Source organism: Aquila chrysaetos, chromosome 1 (genome assembly GCF_900496995.4).
Source record: "Aquila chrysaetos chrysaetos chromosome 1, bAquChr1.4, whole genome shotgun sequence".
Taxonomy (NCBI): domain Eukaryota; kingdom Metazoa; phylum Chordata; class Aves; order Accipitriformes; family Accipitridae; genus Aquila; species Aquila chrysaetos.
In genome coordinates, this window is record NC_044004.1 from 14,056,814 (window position 1) to 14,082,268 (window position 25,455).

At 40.5% G+C, this 25,455-nt stretch overlaps 1 protein-coding gene across 7 annotated transcripts in view; it reads right to left on the reverse strand.

Moving 5' to 3' along the window:
* STK32B (serine/threonine kinase 32B) overlaps positions 1-20,310 on the reverse strand; it is a 183,051-nt gene extending 162,741 nt beyond the window's left edge. For 5 of the 7 annotated variants that reach the window (XR_003925229.1, XR_003925214.1, XR_003925218.1 and 2 more), the window contains exon 1: positions 19,799-20,310. Coding sequence is in view for 2 of the 7 variants with exons in the window: in XM_030026988.1 (XP_029882848.1) it covers positions 19,799-19,874 (76 nt within the window). In the remaining 5 variants the exon portion in view is untranslated. The remainder of the gene's footprint in view (positions 1-19,798) is intronic. The other 2 variants (XM_030026967.1, XM_030026997.1) reach the window with 2 other exon arrangements.
* Positions 20,311-25,455: the final 5,145 nt, after the last annotated feature.

A 25,455-nucleotide genomic window follows, 5' to 3' on the forward strand; every position in this document is an offset into this window, starting at 1 on the left:
GTCATAGGTTAATTGTACTGATCAGAAGAGCTCTTGTGAGTGCCTACCTGTCCCACAGTCCTTCTTGGGAGCATTAGATTAAAAAATAAAATCAATTTTTTTGGCTTTATTACTCTTTAAAACTAGTCCAAAATTTAACCATAAAAATCCATAATTGGAGAGTTTAGTGTACTGCCTCTGTTGTCTTCAGACAGGTTACTCTGTTTCAGAGGCATACACAGATACTCAGGTGGCTGGAAAAAAGAGAGTAATTGGAAAGCAGGTTTTTGCCTGCCATGGTTTGCTTGAGCGAATGTAGGAAGAGACGAGAGGAAAAAAATTACTCTTAAATAAATAATGTCAATCTGAAGGATACAAACCAATATGAAAGTTCTGATCTTTCAATTAAGAATTTGATTTCAACTCCAATAAAAGCAAGCAGAAAATTATCTAGATTTGGGGTCTTTCTCATCTTTTTGCTTTCTGCCTGCTTTCCATTTTACCTCTTTTCCACTGGAGAAGGAAGCGAAAGAATTACAAAATCGAAAGTTCTTCACTGATCTCAGCTGAAATGAAAAATTTCTCAGTATTGATTCATGGCAGTTTTTGCTTTGCTATTATTGTTTTCTATCTGTGTCCATGAGGATTGTGTGTGCATTTCTGATTTTTTTTTTTGCTGAAATCAGAACATTTCAAGAAATATTACTTTTCATTTTGCTTTTAGCTTTCCAGAGGAAAGATTTCTATTTTCAGACAGCCTTAAAATGAGAGGACGTAGAAAATACTTATATTTCCCCAAATCAGAAGCATAACTTACATTCTTTAGAGCTTACACACACAACAAACTTCTCTCTAAGACCACCATCTCACTGACATTGTGTTTTAGCCTTCTTTATGATCCTTGCAATGATAAAAGCACATGATCACGCAGGTAAAAGACTTGCTCTTTGAAAACCTGAGAAGAAAATGAGGCAATCACACGGCCACCATCTCTGGCACACTGCAGACAGCAGGAACAGGGAGGAGAGCAGGAGCACCCCTTTTGGTGGCAGTATGGACATTTAGACTGGATTAAGCTAATTGTGACACGTTATGATAACCTACAAGGCTAGTTTTGTTAGAAGTCTAGTTTCAAGAGCAGTAGAATGAGACAGTCACCTTCATAGGGGAGTTACAGTACTTTTTAGTACAGAGTTTATGTATTTTATTTTTACAGAAATTGTTTCATATCAAAGTAGAGATCAAACTCTGTTCCTTGTCGCATTAAAATATACTGACTCTACTGCTTGCACTTTCTCCTCATGCAGAAGTGCGCACATGCCATAAAGGTAAAGACAAAGTTAAAATGATCTGCTAAGCACGTCTTTTGACTTAGATGGCAATCCCAGGAAGGCCAATTAGCCTTCTGAAAATAAGTAGAAATAATAATAAACATCCTATGCCAGAAAGATTTAGGCTAATACAGTCTAAAGTACTGCTATTATTTGAAGGCAAAGTTACTCATTTCAACTAATGGATTTTAATTGTTTCTTATTAATAAACCAAAAAAAGGTCAAATAGAGCTGGCAGGGCTGGGCAGAAAATATAAGGGACATGAAATGTGTATTGACATTGCAAAAAGTCAGCTGAACAAGCTAGTAGGGATCAAGCCCAAGCTGATAGCATGTCCTCATGGACAGTGGAGTATAAAGCAGGAAACAATGACTATCTGTTTAACGTCACCATTGATGATGTGAGCTGAAAAAATTAACATAAATTATATGTTTTACTTGTCTTTTGGGGGGATAATGCAAGGTCTTCAGAAATCCCAATGATGACTAATGGTACAGGCAATAACCAAGGTGAAGTTCTGGTGACAGATACCTAAGATTTAAAATAGCAGCGGCTGAGACAGCTTAAAAGGAAAAAAGAGACAAAATACAATAGTGGTAAGCATGAATGGAGGCTAATACTGCAAAAAGGCAATTCAATTTATAATAGTTCCTTCCCCAGGATACCACCTAAACCAAAAGGCATTAACAAGTTCAAAAAGGGGTAGAAATACAACATAGTGCAGGCTCAAAGTGGGGAGGACACTCAGACTGTGACTAAGAAGAGAGGTCTGTGCAAAGTCAACTCCTTGCAGGGGAACCACAGACAAGACATTCTTCTAATGCTACTTCCATGCCCATGAAGGTGGAGGAGCACTGATCTGATCAGTCTGAAAACAATAATGTGGTACCATAGACTGAGATCAAGAACCTGAGTGCTGATGATGGATCATCAGCCTAGATGGCCTTGATTGTGTGGGTCAGTTTAGTATAATCCTTTAGCAGCATTATTTTGAAGCAACACTTCTCAACACTTCATTGGTCTTCTGTTACAATGACTGGTTAATCATCCATATATTAAGCTGAAAAGATAATTGTATTTCAAATACAGGGGATTTCACTTTTAGGTTTAACACAAAAGTGAAATGAATTTACACTGCTAATTCTACTACTATTTTTCAACAAGCAGCAAATAGCCAGAGATTATTGTGAAAAGCCTGTAAGGACCGATCAGGGATTTTACATATTGCTGTATAACTCAGTGCTATGAAAAATATCATCAGAAGTCAGGTGTTCCTCAGGATGGACTGGAACGTTGTAAATATTCTCACCTTCGCTACATAGCCATCACTGGTGTCTGTCAATGGCCAGAGCCTGGGTAACCACACAAGCCTAAAGGCCAGAAAAGATTTGGTGGTAGTTGGAAACAGTTACACATTAGTGTTGTAGAGATGTTCACTTCTTGTGCACAGGATTCATTGTTACTGGCTACATGAAAGCACGTGATTCTCCAGTTAGTCTGGCACTGAAGATACATGACATGAAGAACTGAAATTATTAGGTTTGGTGGATTGGATAATAATGCAACTGACTTAAGTCCATAACCCTGACCTCATTGCCACACAAAAATGATTAGGATTTAGTTAGGCAGTGTCAAATCTTCAGGATAACCATAAGTTAGTTTACCATAACAGAAGGTCTTTGCAACTGACTTAGGTTCATCTACATTCTGTTAGCATATAGCATTCAGGTAACCTCTTTTCTAGTGGAAAGGTTTCTTTTGCATAGACTAACTTGTTTTAATAGAAAGTAATTGGAACTTCTGATACCATCTTAATCACTCATCCAGGTATCCTATTATAAAGCAGTAATTTATAAAATTTTACTATTATAAACTCACAAGTCAGCTAATTCCTTTTTATTTTTTTAAGATCAGTGAAAGTTTTAATTAAAGATCCCTTTTTGTTGCTGTGAAAACAGTTTTGTTTTGCGACAGGACAGAGATTTGGTTCAGAAAAACCTATTAACTTAGTAGCAACACCAGAAACATCAAAAGTCATCAAGGAACAATTGAATTGATGTACTAGACCTTATCACAGCCAGTGAATAGCAGGGAAGCCTTTGTGAGTTTCCATGGTGTTCATAGCTCTCTGGAAGGGTAAACTTGACATTGAAACTAAGCAGAAAAGTTTCAGGACCTGCTCAAAAGTAAAATGTCTTTAAGACCTTTCGAAAGTGATAAAACATAGCTCCCTTTTGTTGAGTAAAGAGATTTTCTGATTAACCATGTAGCTTACTTACCAATGAGCTGACAAAAAGAATCTCTGAAATCTACTGCAAGGAGAAACAGGTTGACAGGTATGTCCAACAGAAAAGACACTCCTTGTGAAAATGTATTGCTAAAATGCAGAAACTCTAAATTCCACTGTAACTATAATAGACTTCCCTGTGAGATCAGGAAACACATAATAGGCTATGAAGCATCTTTTTCAGCTAGAAAGTGGGAATATTCACCTAGCTCAGAGTTACTATGAGAATAACCTCACTAATAACTGAACTGGAAGGCTCTCTGAGGGAAGTTGCTATGGGAATAAAATGTCAAATTTCAGTGGACCAAATTGTTTTCTCCTACAGTAAAATTTACCAGAGTGATCCTCAGGTGAAGGAAAATTCTTTAAATTAAGTTACCAACAAAATCCTCAGTGATGCATCAGTCAATCTTATCCATGTGGAGGCCTCTATAATGCCAAACATGCCAAGGGGAAGCTAAGAAACCTCTTTGCTTTAGGCTCCTTTGGGCAGTGGCTCTGAGAACACTGTTCTTGCAGAGTAGGATTTCCAAAAACGGGTCTTGGTGCTATGTTAATGGGAGGTTAGGGAGCCATGCGAATAGGATTTTACCCAAACACCTAGGCAAAGTATGAGTTGTTCTCCTCTTTTTCTTCTAAATTCAGATCCCAAGAGATGAGGAGTCTGCCTCCAAAATTGGATCTGGAAGAATTATCTCTTCTATTTTTAACCACAAGTACAAATGAAATACTGGGGGAAAATAAGGACACTAAAGGGTCAGAAAGATTCACATTTCAATTGGGATTGCTTCCCATTTAGTGTTTTTAAACCTAACCAGCCCCATGGGCTTCAAATGAATGATGCCAGTTCTAACTTGCAGCAGAAGTGTGCCTGAAGTACAGAGCCATAGGCTTGTTTTTCATTTGTCATTGTAAGATTAAAGCTCATCAGTTTGAGAGCAGTGATGTTCCCTCAGGAAAAACCCTTCAAAAGAAGAAAGCAAACCTGCAGGTTTTAAATGTGGCTGTCCAGGTCTGGTTCATCTTTTGGGATTTGAAAATAGTATCGAAATCACAAGAATTTCAAAAACATTTGAAGATCATGTCTGAAGATGTCCAGGTATTTGTGTCTCGTGGCGCTTCCTCATCAAAAAAGTCACAAATATCAATGCGAAAAACAACCTGTACCTCTCAGGGCAATGAGGGCACTAATTGGCCTTGCTGGCTATGACCAGCTTCCCCTGCCTCCCCACCACCACGTTGCCCATGGGCTCAGCCCCACTGCAGATCAGGCCTGGATCAGGCCGCCATGAAACGAGAAAGAGCCATGAAGCGCAGCTCAGCAAAGCCATGGCAGGTCCCCACAAGGCTCCTCACGGCTCTTCTGAGCTGCACGCTAGCTCAGTCCTCACCCAAGCTAGACTGCAGGTACTTCTGTGTCTGGCCATGCACCTCAACTACCCTCTGAACTCTTGACTGACCCCACTTGTATCACTGACCTGCTCTGCTCGACAGGCTTGGGGACAGGGCAGCTGCACCCTGCCCGCTCCTGTTGCATAGCGGCATTTCCAGAGCTACTCCCTGGTCCGTGGATTTACAGCAGTGGGATCCAGCTGCAGGCGGTAAGGTTGCACAGCAGTAGCTGAGGGTAGAATGAGGACTGGAAACAGGAAAAGCTGCCTCTCATTATGGAAAAACACTGTGTTTAACTAAATTAGCAGCACATATAGTGAGTACATTTAAGTGCCAGCGCTCCAGTATAGAAGAGTTAAAGAAAATTGCAAGTATTCCATTACTGTCTGGCCACAAAGAAGCACCTCAGAGTCCAGCAGAAGCTAGATGCCTCTTATACTAGCCAGACTTCCACTGACTATTTAAATAAAAGAAGTTATTTTTAAGAGGGCTGACCTCCTCCATTAACTCTATCCATTAGACCACCTATAGTTATCCATCCTCAGCAATTAAATGACTTTCACTATCTACTTCAACACTCGGGTTACATCTTACCCATAGGTCTCGTAAATTTTTAAAACTAAGTTATACCTCTAAAAAAAAAAAAAAAAATCCATTTTAGGGATGGAACCTCAAATCCAAACCTCTGAGGTTCCAGAGGGACTGACCTGAACCTAGCTTTACAGTTCTGATTTTTTTAGTTATCTGGAGACAAAAAGGGCTGCTTTTTGATTCTAGCTAGGATTCTTACTATTTGACTGTGTGAATCATTCAATTTCATAAGAATCACTTCACTTTGTCTGCCATTTTGGAGTAAAAGCAGGTCTCCCAAAGCTTTTTTACCTACATGTTCAAGACCAAACTTTTGTTGATCCAACATGACTGATTTTTCCCAACTTCAGTTGAAGCAATATCCTGGGTTATTAGTTAACATTAAAACACCTTTCTATCTTGATACTTGACTTTTTGTGACTGTTTTCCTTCAGAGTGTATAAGACAGGGTAGAAAAAAACCCTGATAGTAACAGCTATATTTAACTCCTAAAGAACTTGCAGAATTTCAGTGCAACACACCTCTCAAGGTTTACGTAAAGGTAAACATTTAATGATGGAATTGGTAGTTTTGGTATTGAGACTGAAAAAGATGGGTTGACTACTGTACGTACAATGGTCACCTATCTGCAGCAGTTTTTTTACTTGGAGCTGACGACTTATTCTCTGATCATTGCACTACTTACCTCTGGGACATCCTTCCAGTGATGAAGTAAAGATAGTTTCAGCCTGATAAACATATGCTTATTTACACACCACAAGCAATTACACCAAAGCTGATAGGACCATGCATTGCTGAAAACAGTAAATATGAATAAGGAAATCAGGACCTTTGTCTTATCTACCCACTGCTAAGATTAGGAGTGAAACATGAAAGATTTAAAGCAAAGCAAACATAGATACATTCACAAAACAAACCGAATCCACCTCATCTCCATTCCCAGGCTTTCACGTCAGCTGGCACAGACACAACTGAGGGGAGGAGGAGGACTTCAGGCCAGCCACACAGTTCCCAGGTTATGGCTGGGGGTTGGCACTAACAGCAGAAGGTCAGGAGACTCTCTAAGTCACAACTTAACTTACAAAGATTTTCCATATATCACCACACAGCACGAATAAATAAAAAGATTCATTTGTTGTACAGGGTGGATAGCTGACGGATACTAATGGAAAGAACATAACTTCTAATTTTAACAACACAAGTTATTAGGTGCAAAGCACAAACAAATAGTGAACTGCAGAGGACAAAATTGCTCAATGTAGCAGAAGGTTTGTTAGTCTTATTGTCTGAAACATTTGGTAGTATTAAATGTGCTTATACCAGTTCTGTATTATCACAGAAATAGAATCTCAAATAAGTTTAATTATAGATGTTAGAAGAAAATAATGAATATTGGTGACTCAGTGCTAGAGTTCCCTACCACATACACTGGGTTTGTTTTGATGAGAGTAACGTATGTATAAAAATATCGATGTATAGAGAGAGAGAAAAAGAGAGATAACTAATCTCTAAAAATATATGTGTATCTGTATTATATCCTCTTAACTAGGATAAAATGGTAAATCAGTAGATCAGAGCTTCCTCTGTCTACTTATGAAAAGAATATTGAACGGCCTTGGTTTCCTCACAGTACAGAATGGAAAGCTTTCAAAACAGCGAAAAAAAGTTTATTTCCCACCACCAGGTCTATCCTTTTTTTTATTATTATTACCTTAATCAATGAATACAGGTGGAAGAAGGACTGGAAATCAGCTTCATGTCACTAAAGACTAGAAGAAACATATTGCATATGACAGTACTCAGCAGTCTTTCCTGGGTGATATGCTGGGCTGTATTTTTCTTTTCCAAATTGGAATGTAGCACTGCAGGAGTTTCTTTGCAACATGCGGGATGTCCTGTCACTCGAAACATCAGGATGTCATTGATCCACATATGTCTGTGGATCAAAAGATGTATACGATCTACCTAGCAGAGGAAGGTTAGGAGGCTGAGCGCTGAGCGTGTAGTGACTCATTAGCATTTGTATGCCCAGGGAAGAATTCAAAATTATCTGCATCTCACTAGAAACAGTGAGAAAACTGAATGCCACAAGCAGTATCTTTTCTCTGTGACAGCAACTACACTGAAAGGGTCACTTTCTATGAATGCATTTAAAATCCATGCCTATGCTCCCTCCGACACCTGTGAGATAGACTGATGGCTACTGGCTTAGGAGAACCAAAGGTCTGAAGTCAGGGCAGCACTCAGCATAAGTGCTTGAAACCACTGAAAACATGGTATCTCTTCACTGCCACATATTACTTAATCTTTTCTAAACAGCAGACATAACCTTTCCTTACTCTCAGAAAAGCCTTGTAAAAAGCCATTCAGAGAGAAGATGCTATCCAAGCAACAGCTAGAATTTGCTTAGCCACCAGACAATCTCCACTTGCACGTCCTGCCTCCCGCAGCCACAGCCAACAACTGCCCAGGCAGCTCTTCTCTAGCCGCTCTCTTCTCCCGTTCATCAGTAGGGAGCTCCCTAACTCCAAAAGAACAAGGATTGCCCTGCTGAAAGTTTGGATCAACAGGAAAAGTTCTCTACTCTATGACTCTTTTCCAGCAAAATCGCACAGCACTTAGTGGTGACATTTTTGTTTAACAGAAGATCAGTAAATCCTGCAAGAAAGTCTTTCAACACTGAGATTTTTGCAGAGAATTTCTCACTAAAAATAGATTTCTTTGTCTAAAGTATTTTTATCTGCTATTATTATTCGCACCATAAAACAATCTAGTTTAATAGTTTAGCTTAAAAACTTAAGCAAAAGACCTCAAAGACATGTTACTGGGCTGGAAAAGAGTTGGAAATAATGGCGTAATTGTCATACTGTTCCTGAAAATTCACATGCTGAGGCTGGGCAGAGAAAAATCTCATGAAGCTGCAGAAGACTTCGGGCTAGACTGTTCCTCCCATTATATCCAAACCAATCTCAGTAAAGGCTAACTTTGTTTTGCAGCAATGCCCTGCACATAAGACTGCGCAGCTATCTCTGTAGTTTTCATACGCTAAAACAGTCAAATGTGAAGCTGGACTTAAAATAAGGACTTTTTTCCCACTTCTCAGAAGGGATCTTTTGATTAGTTTTGTTCTTTGACTTCAAGCTCTGTGTAGCAGATCACAGTGCCTAAGATGTGGCATTGTCCCAAAAGAGTTTGCAAGTTTTACAGCTTGGACAAAGATTTAGCTAAACCTAACCCCAAAAGGCATAAAAACAATCTTCATAACATAATGTGAAAACAATCCAGAGGGAAGCGGAGGGTAGTTTCAGAAAGGTGTGAAGGACACTCAGGAGGCTAATGGTGATCTTGTGATTACATTGCAACTCTGTTTTAACGGGGTGGCTAAGAACAGTTCCCACCACTCAGCAAGGCAGGCAGAACAATATCAAAATGAAATAATAATTACTGGAAGGATTAACTCAGTTTGCATTTTTAGATCTTAAATAAGGAACAGCAGGTGTTCCCTTATCACTGCAAAAGTAGGAAAAAGAAGGAAAATAATTTTTGTCCATTGCAGTATATTGCCTTGTAGTATATTTATCCTACTTAATACAACAGTCTTTCTTACACAGAACAGTGTTAGCAATACAATGACAAAGCCAGTGTTCTACTTCTTTCACTATCAAACCAAGCTAAAAATGACAGGGCAGAAAAGTACATCAGCTGTAGAAATTATCTAAAGGTTTCCAAACTTCAAAGAACTGGAATTAAAATAATTTTTTTAAAAAAGAAAGAAAGAGAGAAAATGAGAGGGAAAGTGGAAATGAACTCCAAAGCAAGAAAATATGAACAGATAGAAGTAGAAGGCTAAAAAGCACAGATTTAATTCATATTTCGAGTCAGATAAAAAAACTGGTAGGCTAGATTTGGTGAATATATCCAAACCACATATTTTCAAAATAGAAAAAAGTAGAAAAGGATTAATGAAATATAAAATACAGACTTTTGTATTATGATATGATATTATGAAGAAAATATTTATGGGGATATAAAATTTGGTAAATAAATTTCAGATCCATCACCTATGTTTAGTTATCATTAAAGCCTTAAAAACCTGTATAATAGGCTGCCATCCACTCTAGTAATGCTTTCTAAGGAGAGTTCCTTCCATTTAAAAGGAAAATGCCTTTGTCTTAATTATGGAATGTATGAAAGTAACTTATATGTCTATATTGCACTTTAATAACAATGTCAGAAAATAGGATACAACATTTCTAAGAATAAAAGTATTATAGAATTGTGACAGAGATCATAGAAAAGGGTTGTAGGAGAAAAACTGGTTATAGATAGAATCTTCCTTTAGTTATAGCAGAAAGTAATCATACGCAAAACTGAAAAAGGAACCCTGATGGACTGAATACAAGTGAAATAAACTGAAATCATAGAATCATAGAATCATTTAGGTTGGAAAAGACTTTTAAGATCATCGAATCCAACCATAAACCTAACACTGCCAAGTCCACCACTAAACCATGTCCCTAAGGGCCAAATCTCCAGCATGGTTTCCTTGGTTGCATACTGCTAGGTTTCCTGACAGACAAAGAACACCAGATTGGAAAATGCAGAAAGTTGACGGCCTCTAGAACTGAGGCAGTGATTTAAGAAGAGATATCAGATTTTTACAAACATTTTTTACGGAGTTTAAATTTCCACTGGTTAAAACCAAAACTGTCCAATTGCCTCACAAATCCTAGCCTGTCCATTCAGACTGTTTCATTTACTTATGAAAATACACAAGTTGATAAGAGTCAATGTGGAAATTAAGGAAGCTAAAGATGAGGTCAAACTGACCAGGTGAGAGACGATTACAGTGTAAAGAACTCTTCTGGTTATTGGGGTGGAAAATAACTTCTTGGGAACAAAACAAAGTCATCTTTTCTGTGATACCAAAGTACACCCCTGCTCTTAGAGTCCCTTGTTGCTGGACACTTCAGGTGAATGCTCACTGCCTAAGGGAATAGGTCAATATGTAACACTAAGATTTTCCTGAGGACAACCTGAAAACAGGTCACATGCTGCACTTTCATTATATTTGTCAGATTCTGGTAAGTGAGGAATCTGAAAGGGAAAGCCTGGTAGTACTCAAGAGTGAAGAAACAGATGCCTTCATTCTTTCCTCTTTTCTCCAGAAATTTGTATTTTATAAAGGTACAGTACTAGTACCTATCAAAAAACCCTTTGCATAGAGGAAGTACAATAAAAGCCCATCTACTACATTAGACAAAGAGTAAGAACTTGAAGTGTACAGTGTAAAGTTGTACTCTATACACATGATGTATCATTTATAGAGTGTAAAATTCATTTCTAAGAGTTTAAAATGAAGTCAAAGGATGTTCCATGAAATACTGTATTAAGATAATCAGTTCTAGGTCCTGATAAACGTATTAACACTCAACCTCCTCTTGTACTGAGAAGGTGTAGGCATCTTGGGCCCCATCAGTGCTCATCAGCAGATACTGTGTGATATGAACAGGCATTTCTGATAAAGGAATCGAATGCAGACAAATAAAAGCCAGTGTTATTCTTCAAAACAGATAATGTATTAGAGACTGAACCCCAGAGAGTAAACCAGCTTTGTTCTTTAACCAAAGGAGAAAAAAAATCAATGCATTTGCCTGTTCTGTTTCTGCAAACACCCTGTATTTGTTATTCATGCCAAATTGTGATTGAATCCAAGGAAACTCAGAATATGATTTAGTTAAGAAAACAACGTTTATTGCTAGCACAAGTTTTTGATCTTTGCAGAATAATAATCTTTTACTTTTTCCTGTTGCAGGGAAGCTTACATATGCACCCATATACAGTGTTCACAAGTACAACAGCAAATTCAGCAACAGTTCAACATAGGCTTATATTACACAGTAAGTAATGTAGTTTAAGGTAATCAATTTAACTAGGTCATTAAATTAAGCAGAACTGTGCTCAAGAGAGATCAGGTCCCTTGATGTGCACACTGCTGCTCTTCCCCCTCCAGAAAGTCCATGCCTCTCCTGTTAAGTTTTGTGGCTAAGTTCCCTACTTTTTGTCCCTTCCCCTCATATATTTTACGATTATAGGATACTGCGGAGCTCTACTATCCGGCTGAACTTGGAGTTGTCCTTTTCCTTTGAATATCCTCTCAGAATTTTTTTGCTTTGTATTGATTGATCTCAGTAGCAACCTTTTGTGTTCAACACCTTTCCCACCACCTCAGCATTAGCTCACTCTAGCTAAGTCGAAATACTGTGAAACCTCCAAAACTGATTTGACAATCTTTTCCTCTTTTCCGCCCTTCATTGCTTGGTCCCAGGTTTCACTGCTCACTAGGTTTTGCATCAGGAGGATTTCTGCTTCTGCTTTCCCAGCCTTGTTGTTTAATGAGGAAGCTAGAAAGAAGTATGAGTCTTATGCTTGGCCAACAAAACCCCTGCCTTCTTCGTTCTTGTGCCCACATTCAGAAGAGACTGTACAAAGACAGTCCTGGTAGGATAGGACCTACTTTCTTTGAGTATCTATGAGCAAGATCATAATTCCTTGCTATTTTTTTCTTCCAAAGATTTTCTCAGTCATTTTCTAATTCAGTCAGGTACAACATTTGATTCTGGGCTGAACTTCCTCCATTCACTGGAGAGCATGTTACTCAAGGTTCACAAAAAAATGCATTCCCACATTACTGCTATCTTTGTAACCCACATCCACATCAAGGAATTCTTTTACTTTCATGCCAGATGCTATCAATGACCCAGTGCATGTCACACTGGAGCCCAAAGGGAGGTGATAGACCTGTTCCCCCTTGTTCTATGGGAAGGTGTCAGAGGGGAGTGAGTGCAACCAGCCTCACGATCTCACTGGCAGAAGTGAAGGACTGATCTTTTGAACTCTACTGGATGTGAAGCCAATATTGAGGAGTAGAGTCAGTTTAATATCTCTGTACATTTGAACATCATTTGTCCATGGGAAAACTAAGCATTTACTTTTCAGTGTGCTGCTTCTTCCACCATTCGGCTTCACCAGTCCTGCAGAACCCAGCTCTCTTGAAAGCCTACTCTTTTGGCACAGAAAACCACAGCAGCACAACTGAAGGAGCAGAGCCTTACTTTTTCACTGCAAGAAACATTGTGGGCAGAGATGGGAGGCAATTTATGAATTTCTAAAGGAGCAATTGCAAAAGCATTGGTGTTGGGATTTAGAAAATAATCTTGTTTTCTCACAGTTTGTTTCACATTTGGAGTTTTCCCTGACCTTGGATAGGAGTCTGTAAGCTTATCTTGCTTGATGTTTGGTTAGCTTTGAATTATATATACTTGGTTACCCAAAAAGCCTGTCTTGACATCCAGGCACACTACGTAACACACATAGCAACATGGGTAAAATGTTACCTCTCCTGAGCACTTACACTTCCTAGATAACAAGCCACCAAGAAATTCCTTAACAGTCTTAGAGATAGGTGTCAGGCCAACCACTTGTGTAAATTCTGGAAGGCTACAAAAGCAGCAGCAAAGACTTACATGATGCCTTCGTTTAAAACAAGGACGTTTCCACCTTATCCATCCTTATGACAAGGATGTTTCCACCAAAGCAGAAAACTAAATCTTGGAATTGTAGAAAATATCTTTAGGAAGGATCTTGAAAATTCATCTGGTCCATCTCTAAACCATTGCTGGCAGAGATTTTGTTGAATCTGGATGATGGTAAAGTAAAATAAAATTGGTAAATACTTTAGCTGTCCCTTGAAAGTCCCTTGTTATAGTCCTGACAGTGTGAGGTAAATCAGATATTGCACAACATTTTTAGGACAGTCAAATGGGAGAACAGAGATGCAGCTCATTCGAGGGAGCAAGAAGCTAAGATGGAAGTGCCAGATTCATCCTGCTTTTCTTTAGAGTTCCCTGTAGAAAAGCGAAATCTGTGATCTAGTATTAAACTTCACCTATAGTTACCATTTAGTGTCTGAAGAGGTCCACATTATTTGTGTACATTGTACCAAAGCTTTAAGAAGACTGAGTAGGGGAGATAATGGCTGATGGTGGTTGCAATGCCATGATACTCCTGAACCTCCTTTGGCACAGACCATGCAAACTCTTGACAACAGTTTGGCAGTTGGTACCTCTGTGACTGCCTGCAATTATCATATTGTTCTTCTGTGCTCTCCTTTCTGTCTATATTCTCCTACTGTCACATACCATGCTGTAACTGCAAGCTCCACACTGATCACTATTTTGTTCTGTGTTTGTACAGACACTACCATTAGGGTTTCTGAAATGTATTGCGCTACACATAACGATGACTTCATGTCTAAAGTTCAATAAGTGGAAAATAAAATTGTATATAGTTCAACATGGCCATAAAACAAAAAATAAAAATCCAATGGTCTGGATTTTATTTACCTAAAACCTTGATATCCAGCATAAAAAAATGCCTTCAACAGCTGTGTTTTATCCATTTTTTGACACAGAACTGCCTTAGAGAAATTTTAAGTCACATTGTGGTATTCCTACCCAGTCCAGTTCTGAAAGGGTTTTGGAATATTCATCTTTGTGAAGGAAGAAGTAAGGTGCTATATAACCGGTTACAGAAATTGCACGAACAAACCAAAAATCCAGCAGAAATATTAATCCCACCCTGTATTTGTTACTTTCACTAACAAAAGTTATTTAGACTCTAGACCCTTTATTTAACTGTTCTGTAGGGCTATATTTTATGAAACAATTAGTTTGAAAAGAGTATGCTATTAGCCTCGTGATTCAAGCTCTTCACAGTTGTTATACGACTGCCTCAGACATTATCCATTACAGCTTTGTGGCAGCAGGCTGATGGGCACTATCATATCACTGACAATAACCGGACACTGCATACTCTATTTTGATTCTGACTTATTTTGACATTTAACCATTGCTTTAAATTGGTTCCAAGTGAAACCCTTGTGTGTCATTTTTCCCTATGTCACTTTTATAGTTCTTCCACTGCACTTTATATAAACTCAGCCATTATGCTCTGAATTTAGCTACCTGAATCCATATTCATCGCAGGCCTTTTTGTTAGGATCCGTATCTGGGGTTTATGCTTTTAGTACAAGATGGTCTTTTCAGCAGCTGATCTTTTAATAATGACTTTTTCTGCAACTTGCCAACAACTTAAAATCCTTCATTTAAGCTGAAGGCTTTTCTAAAAAGGAGAGGTAGAAATCAATTTTAAATTACAATTTAGAATTTAAAGTTTAACTCCAGAGGATGGATGCTATATTCCATAGTCCATAAGATTTCCATTGAGCTCTGTAGTTATGATGCTAGAGCAGAAAGTTATGACTTGGGCAAAGCAGTGGGACTTCAGCACTTGCTTGAAGTTAAGTAGATCCATAAGCACTACAGTGAATCAGGGACCGGCCATGTAGAAATAAGCCAAGGCATGTTGCTATGCTTCATTTCCCTCATACAAGACTACAGTACTGAGGCACAGCATGTCACACTGACCTCCACAAAGGAGTGTTCAAGCTCTGTAGCTTCAGGATGCTCAGCGAAAGGCTCTTTGGAAATACGTATTTGCTTTAAATGTAAAGTCACATACTATAAAAATAAAAACAAGCTCTTTAAAAGTTCAATGCACTTGTTTCTAAAAGTAGCTGTGGCAAAACTGACTTTTTAAGCCCCAAATAATCAAATACAACTGCCATATCACTTCACAGGAACAACTTCTAGCCTCTAACACTTTGGTTTCTTATCCTTTCCTCTGTATCCTCCACCACAATATAGGCAAATATGTTACTACTATTTGGTAGTAGTAATATCTCTCCTGAGTCAGCTTTTTCCTAAATGACTCTTTTCTACTATTTCACTTTCACCTGTTAAATATCATTGAAGTTTTAACAGAGCACAGTCAAGCAAATCCAGCAAGAAAGATACTCTTTACAGTCACCAGGCTATTGCTAACGTATTTGTTACTTATGATATTTACTGAGAATTTGTAAGTAATATTTACCAATGGTGAATATTCCTCTTGCCTTTCTATTGCCATTCTCATGAATTTATTGCTGTTTCTGAAGAGCTGAACATGAGAAAAGATGTACTCCTTTGTGCTCCTGATACTAGTACTGGATACACATATTCTGGAGAGGACAGTTGTTATAAGAGTAGGAAATATTCGAGGTAAAGAGAGTCAACCTTCCTTTGCTTCAGCAGTATTAACCAAAATGAAATTGTTTTTCTTTTACCTGAGTGCTGACTTGACTACACAATTAGTGTAGTATCTAGCTTAAAAACACTTTCTAAATGTCTGAAAAAATGTTATGGTGCCAACCCATTAAAGTATCTAGTTTTGATTAGAGGTAGTGATGCTGCTACACCAGAGCTAGTTGTCTATCCAACCTATACAGCAATAAAAATCAATAAATGAAACATATTTTTGTGTTGAGCTTCTTTAGCCAGCGTATAAGCTCTAGGCAAACAAAGGACTCTGTCCACTGGATTTTCCTAGCTCTTGTTGTGCTTTAACCTAGGCTAAGAAGAAAAAATGAGATAAATACAGCATGGGTTTACCAGAAGCTGTTTGTGCAAGAGTAACCAGATAATTTTCCTTGATGAGAAACTTATTTTGTAGATAGTAGAGTTGGCTTCAATTTAATTTTTCTCAATTTCAGTGAGGTGATATATAAGAAAGTATAAGCAAAGTTGAACAAGGCGATGATTAACTGGCAAAACGCAAGGTGGATAACATAGGAAAAAATGTTATTTTGAAATGGGAATTATGAGGCTGATGGTGGTTAACAGCAAAGAAGATGAAGTCTGGAAATAATCCAGCTGAATACTTACAAAACATATTCAGTGGACTTGATAACTGACATGGAGCTGACAAGTGATGATGATACAATACATTGATAAAGTAATGGAGAATCGGAGCATCACAAGGAAAGAAGTGGGTGACCAACTTTGAGAATATCATTAATAGAAATGGACCAAAATTCAGCCATAAAAAATGCAAGGTCATGCACATAGGAACACCAAAAATTTCTGCTTTAGATTGGAGGTCATCAGTGGATATTGCTGAACAGGGCACTGGTGGGCTAACATCACAGGGTGACTGAACTATCCACATGATACATCCATGAAAAGGGCATATGTAGTTATAGGCTGTACCAGGAAAGTTATTTCCAGTAGAGACCAGGAAGGATTGTTTCCAGCACAAGGTCCTGGTGAAAACTCACCAGCAATTCTGTGTATAATTTGGGTTATCTGTGTGCAACCAAGACAAGTTCAAATGCATGCAGGTGGGGGGCACGGGAGATGAAAAAACAGTGGAAATAAGAGAAAACTAGAAGAGTTGTTCTTAAAAAACAAGTAGTGAGAGGGGATATTTTTGCTGTCTATCAATGCACTGGAGTAATCATGGAGGGTGGAGAGCTGTTTATGCTAACAAAAAAGTTGAAATAAACATAAATCTTATAAATAGGTTAGGATTCATTTAATCAGGAAAACAGATGTTTCTAACCATTCAAAGAGTGAAGTTCTGGAAGATCCTTCTAACAAAAATAGAACATAGAGAACAAATATAGCTAGTTTAAAAATGTTATGTATTATGGCCTTTAAAAAGATCAGTGTATGATAATGATGTGTTATGCTGTCTGTGATAACTGGGGATTTACAGCATACAGTCCAGCCTTCTGGCTGGATCATTTTTTATTATCCTAAGCATGGTGGGGAGTCTACATAAAACCTGTACTTTTTAGATCTACTCAGTGGATCAACACCTATTCTCATTAGACAGAAAACATGAGTGGTAACTCTAGAATAGGTACTCTATAGGCTTGTCAGGCAGTACCCGGGTGCTCTACATGTACTATTTCCACATACTCTTTGTTAAGTGGTACACTGAGTAAGTAATCTTTTCTATGATTTACAAAGTGTCAGTAAATGGTTTTAGACTTCTTCTTCCAAAATTCATGTTTTATTCTACATCCATCATTACACATATGAACATAAAATGACAATACTTTTTTCTCATTTTAAGAGGCAGCTGTGACGTTACACACAATACACTAAATAGCTTAGCTTCTACTATGCCTACATATTCATATGCAACTCATTTATTCCAGTTCTCTTTGAATTGATAAGCATTGTCATTCTTGAGCAAGATTATAGCGTCTCAAGAAACAAATCTACTTTCTCTTGCTATACGTTCTCTTTTGTTTTTGTTTTTTTTTTTTTGTTAAATTTCATGTTGAGTCCAATATTGTGGAAAACAATGATTCCTGTAGCTACTAATGGGAATATGAAATACAGCTTGATTTTGGAGTAAACCTTGTAAGATACATTTTCAAAGAGGAGATTTTTCCTATATTATTTAGGTACTTGGGAAAATGCCATTCTGAATAATAATTTGTAAGTAGTATAGGAAACAGGTTATTGTTTCAAAAGCAATGGACTCTTCTGAACTAGATGGTTGTGCTAAGCATACTATTTTAAGAGGAAAAAAGAGATTATGTTAGGAGCATTATAGTGGGGAAAAAAGGGGGAACAAAAAAAAAACCCAAAACCAGGCAAAGAATAAATAATAACCTAATAGAAATCCATAAATATTTTATGTGCTTTTTTTAATTAGGTATTAATAATGCCTGCATTACAGAAATGTTTTCCTGAGGGAAAAAGAACTAAGTGGCATGAAGTCTTCTCTGCAGTAATTTACCATTGAACTTTGTTCATTTTGTTCAAAAACTGACCACAGCCTTGTCTCATGGAAAAAAAAAGTGGTAATAATTCATGGAAACCGCTGACTCAAAAAAGCCCAATCACAAGCCTTACAAGGGCAAAGGGATGGCTAGTTTTTTACCTTAGGGTGTCTAGACAAGATTAACACCATGCTTTTTCTCTTGGGTATTTCTTGGTGGGTTACCTCAAGGTTTACAAGACTAATTGTGAGTGATCAAGATTTTACCTGGGGGGAAGGGGTGGGATATTCTTTCTCTCTCACTTGTTTACATAGCATAACCTATGGTAAATGACCGAAATTTTATATCAGTACAAGAAAATCACAGCTATTGCACCACAATTCACAAATAGTAAATAGTCTGTCCTATTCTCCACACAAACAACGGAGTCTTGTAAACCAAACCTCATCAAATACCTCTTCAAGTTTGTCAAGGAATAGGGAATGATAATTGTGTCTTAAATGCAAGTAAATGTGTATTCACCCTTTTAAGCACTTCACATGCATTTAATGTATTTCCTCCCTATTAGCAAAGTAATACAAATGTCTCCATGCATCCTGACCGTATAGGGAAGAGCATACAGGTTTTTGATTTGTTATGGACCTCAGAAAGCCAAAGCAGTGTGATAGTCTACTGAGGCACAATCACCTCCTAATAAAATTTATTTGGAACTTCTAGGACGGGAATATACTCAAAATTAAGCACCCATCGCCCAGATAGGCAACAACATCTATCCCAGAAGTAACATTAAAAACATTTCTAGTGATAATATACAAACATCTGCTTCCTAAGAATGCTGTGTTCTCTTTGCTTCAAAAGCCAAAATGATTGTAATTGAAATGCATTCACATAATTCCAGCTGAATACGGTCTACATATGAAAATGACCCGGAATTGCATAAATAGTGAAGAAACAGGGTATTTTCCGCAAACTTTCCCATTACCTTCCAAAAACTTTACAAGACAGACTTTCTTACGACATATTGTATAGGCAGGGAGAAAAGTCTCGGAACAAGCCAAAAAAAAGTTTCAGAAAGTAAAGGTGCTGGAAGAAGTATACCGGCTGAGAGCGCTACCGCCATTTAAAACGGCCAGGTGGGCAAAGAGTCAGCTGTAAGCGAAAACAAAGAAGCGATCTCCGAAACGGTGCCCATTCATAAACGCGTGTGTGAAGTTACCCGCCATGTGCTTAAACCCCGAGCGACGGTGTGCCGGACTTCCGAGGAGCTCGCCTCGAAGCGAACACCCAGGCGACCGGTGCGAACGGCCAGACAAAGGTGGGCTCTTCCCCCCTCCTTCCCCGGGCGGCTCACCCCACGGCAGACCGCCCCGCCGGAGGATCTCCTCCGGATTGCTCCCCGGAGGGAGCGGGGCTGGGGGGGGGGGGGGGGGGGAGGCAGACCCCCGCCGGGGGCAGCGGCCGCTGCCCGCGGCCCCGGGGTGCGACGCGACGGCGGCGGGCGGGGCGCGCGGCCGCGGTACCGCGGACAGCTCCGCACTCACCGTCCTCGTTCTCGTCGAAGACGGGCGCCCTGTGGGAGTGGCTGCCCCCCATCTTAGTCCGCGGCCGGCTCCGCATCCCCCGCCGACAGCATCCCGCGGGGCGCGCCGGCAGGCACACCGGCGCCGGGGGCAGCTGCCCGCCCGCCGCCGCCGCCGCCTCCTCCTCCCCGGCCCCGGCCCCGGCCCCGGCCCCGGCCCCGGCCCCGGCCGGGGAGCCTCGGCAGGGCTAGCAGTCACCCTGCGACATGAAAGCGATCCGTCTGCCCCTGGCAGAGATCGCTGCTGGCTGGCGCGCACCGACTTGGCCCGTCTCTCATCGCGGAGGGGCAGGGGAGGGAGAGAGGGAGGGAGGGAGGGAGGGAGTTAGGAGGGGAGGAGGGAGGGAGGGAGGGAGGAGGCGGAGGTCCTGCTGCCGGTGGCTTTTGGTAAGCGGTAAAAGCTGGATCTACCTGGATCCTCGCGGATCCTCCCTCCCAGACCCCCGCTGGCGAGCGCGGACCCCCCGCTCCTGCCCCGCCAGCGGGGCCGGCACCCGCGCCCTGCGCTCGCCGGCGAGGCGGGGACAGAGCTGTTCCCGCCGCCCCGCGGAGCCGCCCGGCACCGGCGGCCGCGGTCTCCCGGGACCCGAGGCGGGTGAGAGGCTGGGGGTGGGGGGCGCGGGGGGGATAAGCGCTGCCTCGGGTCGAGAGGATTTGGGGTTTTGCCTCCCCACGGGGGCTTCACCACCGGCAGGGCGGAGGGACGCGGCCAGCTGGCCGAAGTTCGCTGAGTTCACAAAGGGGAAAGGGAAGGAAAAGAGAGACATCCCCTCTCCTTCTTCTTCCCGCCGGGCCCCCCCCGGCGCGCTGGGAGACAGGCAGGGACCCCCCCGGCTGCCCGCGGCCGGCGGCGGGGGGGGACACGGAGGGGCGGGGGGCGCGGGGGCGGGGCGGGGCGCTCGGCCTGGCCCGGCCCCGCAGCGCCACCTGGCGGCGGGACCGGGATGTCCCCCGGGCGGGCCCGGCGGAGGGAAGGGGGCGGGGGGGCGGCCTGGCTGGGCGTGCAGTAAGTGCCTGTGGGGGGGGGGTTATGTATATACATATACACATAAATGTATATACACCAACGTGTGGCTCTTCAAATGACTCCACTGCGAGCGTGCATTAGGGAAAACTACCAGCAACGTCAGGGTATAACATGGGTCACCTGCTACACAGCGAGTAGCGAGGTCTTTGTAGAGTCGCTATTGATATTCATACACAGGGACAGACAGCTCTCTCGCCCCCTTCCAAAAATGCTACCGTTAGCAACTTCCGAGGTGAAGTAGAAACAATTACTTGTGAAACCTCCTCCAAAGGGAAACAGGTTAACAAAACAAAAAAAAATACGTATCTACATTATTATTGTATCCAAGTCAAAGTCTGTGCAGTTCCTGCAGGGGAAGCCCACAGATGAAAAATCAAATGGAAGTTGCATTTTTGGCTTCTCCAGTATTACAAGGGGAGAAGATGTAGAAGCAATAAGAGCCTGAAGCCAGGGTATATGTATTTTCATATACAGTCAGAAAGACGCTAATGTTCTCCTGTAATATCTACCACCCTTCTTTCAGTATAGCTGTTTAGAAAAGCCCAGGAACAAATTCTACACAAAATAGGAGAACTTGCAGTCTCTTTGATTGTGATTTTCACCTGCCGTACTTACTCTCATCACCTGTCTTTGAACCCAATATAGTCCTGCTATAACTTTTCAGGAAAAGGTTGATTAGAATTGAATGCTGTGGGTAAGACCCTGTGTTGTGCAGCTGAGAGCTCAGAGCTTGCAGCACCTACAAACCCAGAGAACTGATAAATTCAGACACATTGATATGTTTCTTAAGAAGACATGGACAGATTGTATCACCCACTGTTATCCCTTACTTAAATTGTTTGGTTTGCCACTATTTACATGTGAAAGCCTTTGCAAAATAGGGAAGCTTTCAAAATGTTGACCCACGACTATTCATCTAAAATGTAGTCTGGAAACCATCACTTGCTCTTTGTTATTCCTTTGTTTATTACTCACCCATTCAAAGATTTAGTCATCCAGTCAAAAGTAGAAACAGTATCATGTTACTGAGGTTGTGTTCCTTCAGTCGGAAGACAGCAGTAGCACATAGAAATTATTGCCTTTCCGTTCTTTTTTGGGTTAACTGGCCAACATGGGGCTTTATGTTAATCCATTTCCTTTTGCATTAAGGAAAGAGGACTGCACTTCCAGTTTAACACATTTCAGCTGATAAGAGTTACCTTCTACCTGAGCTAAGGGCTTACATCATGTTAATGTAATTGCTTCAATTGATGTGAAAGTATTTTAAAGTGACCTTCCAAATAATGGGAAAAAGAACTAGTTTGCCAGTAAGCTCCCAGGCCGATCATTTTACACACAAGAAACACATCCATAGAATACAGACATGGGGTGAGCAGGAAGAGCTGGGGATTCCTTTGCATGCAGAAAATACAAATTCATAAAGAATTACTCAAAGCTGTCTCCAAGAGTTACTCTACTTCTTTTCTACATCTGACTCCCTCCATATAGACCAAAGTCTAATGAGTCTTCTGAGATGTCTTTCGTGATTTCATATGACAAGGCCCACCGTGAACCAAAACAGTTCTAACAATTTACAGAGCAATGAGTTGTCTCTATTCATTAATTAGTCAGTCCTACTAGACTGACGTGTCTTTTTGACTCCTATATGGATTATCACATCTTTGCAATTCATTTGTCCTTGGTTTGTGAAAACTCCTGGCTTATGTTTAAACATCACCATAGCTAGGAGGTTAAGACAAACAGCATGCTGTGTTAATGTGAGATGTGAAAAATTAACATATATTAATAAAGTATTGATGAGCCATTCACTCGTGATTTATTGATAACTTTATATTCCTCTGTAACTCTTGCACTTGAATAGTGACAGACATTACCCTTACAGTCATTTTCTATATAAATATGCCAAAAAGTGATAGTTTTACAAGAATTTGGGGGTTTGCTGTTCTGAAGGCAATATGATGTATTCATTGCTACAGTGCCTTTGCTCTGACCAAATCTGTACCACACTCACCAGCTTCCTGGGAGCATCAGCATTTCTGTAGCTAAATCAAATGTTGTTTTCATAATGGTGTCCAATGGAACCGAGGGCATCAAGCCTAGATGTGTGCTCAAGGCCCAGCAAAGACTCAAGGAAACCAATGGCAATTTTCCAGTACCTTCAATATGAGTAATATCAAGCCTTGAATATATAGGCCGCTTATTCACATGGTCCCAGGCTCCCCTTTGTCCTTTGCAACCCTGAATACATGCTAAACTCTGAACAGACGCATAACTTCAGTATCTTTTTTTTTTAATGCTACCCAGAACAACCTGAATTCCACTGCATCTGCTCCAAATTTAGCAACAACTCTTCAGGAACAATTACTCATGTGTTTTTCCAATTGCTTTTGTAAATCAGAAATAAGTCTGAAATTCTGTGTCATAACATCATGCATATCAATGAAGCTCGCTGAAGCCTGAGCATTTTCAGAACAATGAAATATTTACTCTTCTGGAACAGAGATTTCTAAGCTATAAGAAGTCAGAGTTTGTAAGTCTTGAAAGGCCAGAACCAAATCCAACTTCTCATGCTTATCTGTTCTCCTAAAAGATAATCAGGTTTTGCTTGACATAAACAAAGTTCTAACCTTAAAAACACATTTTATTTTTAGCAGGTGAACACTGCATAGCCTATGCAGAAAACATGGTAGGGAAAAAGGACAGTCTAATAGAGCTTTTTTTCCTCCTGTAAATGAGAAGCTGCAATCAGCATGAACATCATTTTAAGATATTGGTTTACATTTTCATTTAAGGCCTATGTTGTCTGGCTTAGATTAATAGTGATTTTTTTTCAGATCTACATGCAGAGTTAACAATGAAGAAAATCAAACATGATTACACTCCTTTGCACTATAAAACTTCCCTTAGGGAATTCAGTAGTTTAAAGCCAGTAATTCTGTGATTACAGCTTTTGTACTAAAAGTCTTCTGATGAGACTTAAAGGGCGACCTTACAGTTCTTGATTTCAAAGCATACCCTGTTGATACGCTATATTTGTAAATTGCAGAGTGTTTACACTGACATTTTTGTGTTTGAATACTCTCCCAGAGTTATCAAACCAGATATTAAAATGGTATCGCTTATCTTTATGATTGTGACTATCTTAAAAGGAAAGATAATGGGTTAAAAATAGTCCCCTCCTTGGAAACTGATAGGGTCCCCACACAGAAGTTGTTACTTCTGCTTGCTTCTTTCCTGAGAAGTCACGTTCACTGCTGTGTGTTCTACCTGCCATTGCAGAGACAAAAGTAGGGCACACTGTGTTTATTAAAAGGCAGTCAGATTTTTAAAGGGAGTATCGGTGAGAGAGGAACACAATTCTTGCTGGTTTTCCAACTCGTCAAGAAATGCTCACTGGTGGTGTGGTCAGATTTGTTCTCCTGAGAAAGTTCAAGCAGAGTAAGGAGTTAGAAACCTTCAGCTGGAGCAAAATTCTCAGTTCAGGCATGAGAATGGGCTCTGTGGTTTAAACCAGCTCCTTTCCAATTAGGCAGTTACGCTAGATGATTGTTGTAGGTCCCTTCCAAATGAAATTTCTTTCTCTTTCCTTTCTTTTATTTGCCTGGGGGGCCGGGGGTGTCCGGGCGGTAGGCGGTGCGGGGGTTCGGGTCGGGTCGTGAGTGTCGGTGAGGGCGAGGCGGGGAGGTGCGTAGGGCTGCTGGTGTCGGGTCTGGTGGGTGGTGTCTGGGCTTTACTTCTTGTGGTGCGGCGGGGAGTTCGATGGAATTTGGGTTCGTTTTCTCTTTTCTGTTCTTTTCTTGTCTTTTTTGTCTGTCTTTTTTTCTTTTCTTTATTTTCTTTCTTGTTCTCTTCCCTTCCCTTCCATTCCCTTCCCTTCCTTTCCCTTCCCTTCCACTTTGCACTAGACCACAGTAAGCTCACTGCAGCTATTTACCATATGTCAGCTGAAGCAGTGGTAAATCTGCTCAAACTCTCTTTCAAAACCACATCTGCTCCCCTGCCCCCCCAATCCCCTTCAGATCAGTGTGATGTCATAAAAGGTAGAAGATACTGAAATCAGAAGAAAACTTTCATCTTTCTGTAGTTCACTGTTGGAACACGCTCTCTGCTCTTTTTTATTTGGGAGAACTTACACATTGGCAGCCCTCACTAAAGAAGCCAGCAGAGGCAGGAACCTGAAACACACACTGACAGTTTTCTAGTCACTCACTGGGCATAAGTACTTGCTGTTTCCCAGAAAGGTCAGAGCCTCTGCAGATTGACTGACTCCTATTTCATCCCTGGGCGAATTTGGAGTGAACTGTTTCTCCTAAGGTTCTATCAAGAGAATGTTAAAACCTGGAGTTCTATTGCGGTTTACTGTGAGCAGCAGTGAGTCTAACTGGCATCATCTGGCATACTCATGCAAGTGATAGGGTGCAACAATTGGTCCAAGCATAGATCAAAGTTTCCTTTACTTTGCCAGGGTTATGACCATCCTGGAAGGCAGTGGTTTAGTTTGGCTTCCCAACCTCCTCTCCCAACTGCTCCTTCCCCAGCAGGTCCTATCTCCAATCCCCAAGGCACAAATTTAAAGCATAACACAGTTTTGA